This window comes from Gavialis gangeticus, unplaced genomic scaffold, assembly GCF_001723915.1.
Source record: "Gavialis gangeticus isolate Ggan-Ray unplaced genomic scaffold, GavGan_comp1, whole genome shotgun sequence".
Lineage (NCBI taxonomy): Eukaryota > Metazoa > Chordata > Crocodylia > Gavialidae > Gavialis > Gavialis gangeticus.
In genome coordinates this window covers 19,564,431-19,570,589 of record NW_017729034.1, presented here as the reverse complement: position 1 = coordinate 19,570,589, position 6,159 = coordinate 19,564,431, and the positions used below count along the sequence as shown (strand labels likewise).

At 45.9% G+C, this 6,159-nt stretch overlaps 1 protein-coding gene and 1 long non-coding RNA gene across 3 annotated transcripts in view; both read right to left on the bottom strand.

Moving 5' to 3' along the window:
• LOC109304454 overlaps window positions 1-210 on the bottom strand; it is a 6,308-nt gene extending 6,098 nt beyond the window's left edge. Inside the window, exon 1 of the long non-coding RNA XR_002099395.1 lies at window positions 44-210. This is a non-coding gene — a long non-coding RNA (uncharacterized LOC109304454). The remainder of the gene's footprint in view (window positions 1-43) is intronic.
• Window positions 1-6,159, bottom strand: part of GALNT14 (polypeptide N-acetylgalactosaminyltransferase 14) — a 256,819-nt gene that overhangs the window by 59,998 nt on the left and 190,662 nt on the right. For both annotated transcript variants that reach the window (XM_019527047.1, XM_019527048.1), the window contains one exon: window positions 1,038-1,105. In XM_019527047.1, the coding sequence (XP_019382592.1) occupies window positions 1,038-1,105 (68 nt within the window). The remainder of the gene's footprint in view (window positions 1-1,037; window positions 1,106-6,159) is intronic.

Sequence of the window (6,159 nt, the reverse complement as noted above, 5' to 3'; positions counted from 1 at the left end):
CACTGTGTGCTTTAGATCTTTTCCCCCTTAGGGTCTCTTGTACCTGCATAAGGCTGTGATGGAGGGGTAAGAAATTAGATGTAGTTGGGCAAGTCTGATATCACTTCTTTTTTCATCGGAAAGAAGCAGTTTTAATGGATTTCCTACTTACAAAAGAGAAATGGGAAAAAAGTTTCAAAAGAGTCCAATCGTCCAACAGTCCTAAAACTATTTTTCTTTCTGGCTAGAATGGCTTTTTGTTTCAAAATGAAGTTAATTTATAACGAAAATATTTTTAAGGTCAAAATCTAAAGAAAATATTTCAAATGGTCAAAACAACAAGCAACAATCACTTGATCCAAAGTTTTTTGGATGTTCTGTTTACAAAAATTCACTGCAATTCATTGCAGGACAGGAAAAATGTTCAAAACCTTGACACGTCTCATGGGACATGAAAATCATTTCCTCCTAGCTCTGTTATACACTCTGTGTGGGAATCTTAATTTGTTCAAAAGATCAATTGTTTCAAGAGATCATTTATCCCTACCCTTTGGCTCGAGGCAGAATAATCCCTGACCAAACCATTCCAGACAAGTGTTTGTGTAACCTTCACTTAAAAACTTCCAGTGACAGGGATTCCAAAGCCTCTCTAAGGAATCTGTTTAGCAAACCAACTAGCCCTTCAGCGCATGGACCGTAAAGTGAAACTGGCTGAATATCAAACTGAATATCAAACTCATCAGCCTACCTGTACTGTCTATTCTGAGTAACTGTGTAAAAATGAAATGAACAAAATAAATGGAAAGATCAGATTTACACAATTCTTCAAGTTTTAAGTATCTGCCTCTGGGCTTGGGCCCTGGATCCCATGCCTAGGATTCCCTAGTCCTGACCCATAGCAACACTGAATAACATGGTTTAATCCTCATCACTTTTGGACTTCAATGATTCTGTCATTTACCTTGGTTCCCCACTCTGGTAAGTCCCAACTCAGCACAACTCCCCCTTGGTAGGTACGGTCTGAGCCCTTGTTTTCAATTTAAAAGAGAATCACTTACGATCATCACTGAAGTCATCTACCAATATGATTTCATGGACCAGGTGCACAGGGGTACGGTTTAAAACACTAAGGAAAGAAGAGAGAAAATCCATGACTATCCAGGCATCTAAACAAACCAGGACATGAGGGTGAGGGGGCCAGTCTTTGAGAGGGGCTGCCCACGGAGCCAAAAGATCAGATACGGTTTCCATTACGGAGGTGAACAACACAACACGCAGCAAAGCCACAAAGAGGAACGGTTTCCAGGCATCAGCTCCCTGTCAACAGAACTACTTTGTGAATTACATTCAAAGAGCAAGGCCCCAATTCCCTACTCAGACCAGATCCTGCAAAACCTGGGAAAAGATTTGCTGTAAATCACAAGGCAAACAGGTACAGGTCCAATGAGTGAAGAGGAGGAAAACGAATGTTTAGAAATACGAATGTGGCAAGCTAAATTTCACATCCCTCTCCCCTCCCCTTGAGCTAATGATAAGTTACTGACAGCAGGACCAACACAGAGCAAAATTACCCAGCTGAAAACCCATCTTTACAAACCTCACAGGCAGGGGAGGACAACGCTTGATTTTCTTTGTGGGCTGATTGCGTTTCCAGGGCTGCAGAGAGGATAACAACAGGTTTGTATGCTGCCTGTTTAATAAAAGAGAGAAGCTGGAGGTGATGGTTTAAAGTCCCCTCCAGGAGGAAAGTTATAGTGAAAGGTGGCTGAAAGCTACAATCTACCCTTAATTATAGCACCAACTTTTTTTTTTTGCTACTAGAAATGCTGGTCCTGACTCTCTGCTTGCTTACCCTGCCATAAATCAGTGAAGTCAAGAGAATTACTAAGTGGCAAAACATGCCTACAGAGCGTAGTCAGACCTGGTATAAGCACTGGTGGGATGATTGCTAGTGTAAATATGTACCTTTGTGGGGTATGAGGGCATTACTGTAATGCGCTGGCTAATCGTAAGACATCATGCCTTCTTCTAGTGATGTACGCATGTAAAAAATAGAAGCCTTTTACTATGAGACAATACAAGAGTCACTCCCCTTTGCTAGCTGTTTGTGATTCTGGTGCTGAAAGGTCTGCCTTTTCTGGGGGACACAGTGGGTCTATTGTACAGGGGGCAGGTCATTGGCAATGTGCTGGGATAGGTGATTACAGTAACTAGCACAGAGTGATGTGGGGAGTGGTGGCCAGGTAAGAGCCTGGGGGCTGCAACTTGACCCCTTGCAGGCTGCATGCAGCCCACTGGCTGCCAGTTGGATAGCCCTGCTATAAGGTAAAAGCCACAGATGAGTTGGGGTATAGGTTATAGCTGTGTTGGTCTAAGGACATAGACAGACAAGGCTCTTTGGGTAAATCTGGTATCTTTTATTATACCTATTTATTTATTTATTTACTTACTTACTATTTGAGTTGGTCAAATAAAATATATCAGATTTACCCAAAGAACCTTGTCCACAAATGAGCTGGGTGTCTCAGCACTTTAGAGCAAACATGCCAGGGCTCCACACTGCATGGCAGGGAGCATGGGAATCCTGAGACATTTCAGGAGTGCCAGCTTGACAGCAGGAGGCCTGAAAGCCCTGAGAAACCCAGCTCAAGCCTAGAAACTTGACTTTACAGTGAGGGGGCTGGAAGCCCTGGGGTCTTTGACTCTTGGGCCATCTGCATGACAGAGTCGAACCAGAGTCACTAACCCTGGGATCCAGTGTACCCAGCAACCAGCCTGCTGAGCTGATAATAAACTAGACCCATTTTGGAAGATGCCCTGCCTGTGTTTTGCCATTTTTAATGCAAAACTCTTGCTGAAAAATTCTCAACCAGCACTTCCTGATCCCTATGGCTAGGGACAGACATTCAAAATGCCTGAGCCTGACTTAATTCAATCTTTGCAAGTTAGTCTAACCTAGCTAAGCTAAATCAGTTTTGTAACCAGACAGACATCCCAGAAATGCAGGCACACATGCCTGCAGTGGCTCAGGTTAGAAGCCAGGGGGTGCTAAAGCAGCCCTCCCTTCCCATCTGCAGAGAGCTGAGTGGCCAGGTCCTGGCAGGACGCTGTGATTAGGGAGGGGTTCCTCCCCCTTGATAACAGAGAATTTATCAGCTGTCATCTGCATTTAACACCCCATCAGAAAACAAAGCATCACTCATTAGTTCAAGCTCTTTTTAAGCAGCTTTATGCAAAGGAAGGAAAGCAGTGATATTACCAGCTGACCTGTTGATTACCTTCAAAAAGCCCTAAGCAGATTCTGCCCTATCTGCCTTACACAGCATTATCTATTAGCTAGCATATCACATGCTAGTTACTAAGGATGTGCGAAATTACAACTAGTTGGGCTTGCTTGCAGCTAACAGAAACTAAGGAGAGGGAGGAGGAATAGGGGGGAAAGACTGCTCTGATATTGACATCTAGCTCCTGGTTCAGTTCCCCAGCTCTCTCCAGAGGGCACGCAGGAAGAGCTGGGGAAATGATCAGAGAGCTGGGATAATCAAACAGGGGGCTGGGGGAATGTTCAGGTCCTTAAACATTCCCCCCAGTTCCTGGTTGGATTCCCCAGCTCCCCAATCTTTTCCCCAGCTCTCTGATCACTTCCCCCAGCTCTTCCCAGGGGGCGCAGGCCCCTGGCTGATGCGGGATGATGGGGATGGCGTCAGTACTGGGCTATTTCCCCAGCCGGTAGCAGCAGCCTGCTGAAACCCCGCATGCAGATCCCACATCCCCCAGGAGGGCTGCCCACATCCCCCAGGAGGGCTGCCAGGCTTTGCCAGACTCCTCTTGGGGGGCATGAGCCCCCAGATCTGCATGGGGGATGACAGCACACTGCCACTGCTAGCTCGGACCAGTGCCAGCACCCGAGTCTGCCCAGTGCTTGGTGCAAGCTGCACCAGGGACACTCAGGTGCTGGCACTGGCCTCAGCCAGCAGTGGCAGCCTGCTGTCATCCTGCATGCAGATCTGGAGGCCCGTACTCCCCAGGAGGGCTGCAGAGCTATGCTGAACTCCTACTGTGGGGTGCGGACCCCCAGATCTGCATGCAGGATGACAGCAGGCTGCTGTTGCTGCCTAGTGATATGAGTTTTGCTTTGAACAGTTTGAGGTGCAGTTTCCCAGAAACCCCTACACCTATGTCCTGGAAAGTTGGCATGCTTCATGCCCTCAGAAGGGGCTACCGTTCCTGCAATTTTCATCATCAGGCAAAGAATAACAAGGTTATAGGCATTTTTGTGATTCCCCATTATAGCCTATGGGCGAAACGTTAAAACGCAACGAAACAGCAAAAGTTTCAGCGAAACAAAACAGAACAGTGCTTTGAAACAGTGAAACAAAACACTGTCCCTTCAAAATGGTGAAACAGAAGTTGAAACGAAATGGTGCTGTTTTGCACAGCCCTACTGGCTATGGTCTGTGCTGTGGGAGAGAGGAAGGGATCTCTGCTTAAGCAGCCAGTGGTGAGGAGGGGGGACACAGGGAAGCCAGCAGACCCTGCTATGCCTACAAGTTTCTGCCAAGCTGCAAGAGCAGAGGGGAGGGGCCAGCTCTGCTGTGAAGCAGAGAGCCCCACCCAGCCCAGAGAGTATGCCGGGATGCTGGGGGAGTCTGGTTTAACTTAAAACAGCAAGGGGTCTAGGACAGACATTGCATAAATCGGTTTGAGCCAAATCAGTTAAGTCTGATTCTATATTCAACCACATTTATCGCAAACCAGTTTCAGCCATTTTCAAGCTGATTTATGTGCACTGAACATCTGTTCTGTTACAGGTTTAAACCAGTTTCTGATCACTTCAACTGGTTTACGTGTAATGTCTGTCCCTAGCCTATACCACATCAAATGCTGAACTCAGTTACCCAGGTGTAAGCCAGGATCAATTCCACTGAAGCCAGCAGAATGATGCCAACCTCCCTGAGAGAAGAATGAGGCTCACTGTGTTTGACTGTCATTAAAAATTTCTCTCTTCCCCCATGCCTCCTGCCTTTCTCATACTCCTCCTGTTATTTCTTGTCTCTGTGTTCCATTCTGCTCTGTTTCCATGCTATTTTTTCACTAGACCTTTATCTCTCCCTCTCCTCTCTACTCCTTTGTTGAAGCCTCTTCTACTTTAATAACATTCAAGGTAAACATTCAACCCACATCATTCAAGTGGTCTCAGCATAAGTGTACTCATTCCTGGGTGGCACAATGCTATCAGTGGAGCCAAGCCTTCCTCCAACTTGCCCCAGGATGGAGGGACTGATTCTGTGGTGACCTGAGTGTCCTTGCACTGAAATTAATGGCAGCTGGAGTGCTAAGCTTCTCATAAGAGCTGGCTTTGAAGCTGTACACAATGAGCAACATTCTGCTCTCCGTGGCACGGGTGTACATTTGGCTTACATGCTCAGAAAACAACATGCAAAACCAGAGTGACTCCTCCCATTTCAATAGAGCTATTTTGGATTCACACCAGAGGAAGAGACAGCAGAATTCATCTCTGTCTTATCCAGCCAGATCTTTGATTGGTATCAATCCAGGGGAGTGGCACTGCTATCAACAAAATGCTGCTGGCTCACACCACCTGAGAACACTACTGGGAATTTGGATATTTGGGGAAAATCTTCCCTTGCTATCACCCCTTGGGGCACTGGCACAAGTACATCTCCTCCAAAGACAGCATACATAGCAAAAGTTCCTATGGACACTGTCCTTTTAAATATCATGTTATTGAGGCTTGTTCTGAGTAGATTTTCTAAACACCATGAGCCAGCACTGTCATCATGTATTTGCCAAAGCAGCTGGATTTCCCCTCCTCCCCACAGGATGCACACACGGTGATATAGATGTACTGTTCCTACCTGTCAAGGATTTTTTAATTATTATTATTAATAGGTTTGTTATTTTTTTCCTCCTTTAAAAAAATAAAATAAAATAAAACCTCTCTGCAAGAGCTGAGTTCAGCAAATTACTGCAGCTGGGCTTCAGAACAGAAAGGCAGGAGAGCAATATCATGCTCGGTGGAATACTTAACAAGCACTGATTGCCTGGAAACCAAACCTGGTGAAACCTGAGGGAAAGGGAAAATTGTAAAAGAGCCAGAAACATAAATAAATAAATGTGGGGGGAGGGGGGTTGGGAAGTTGTGGGGTGGGGGGACAG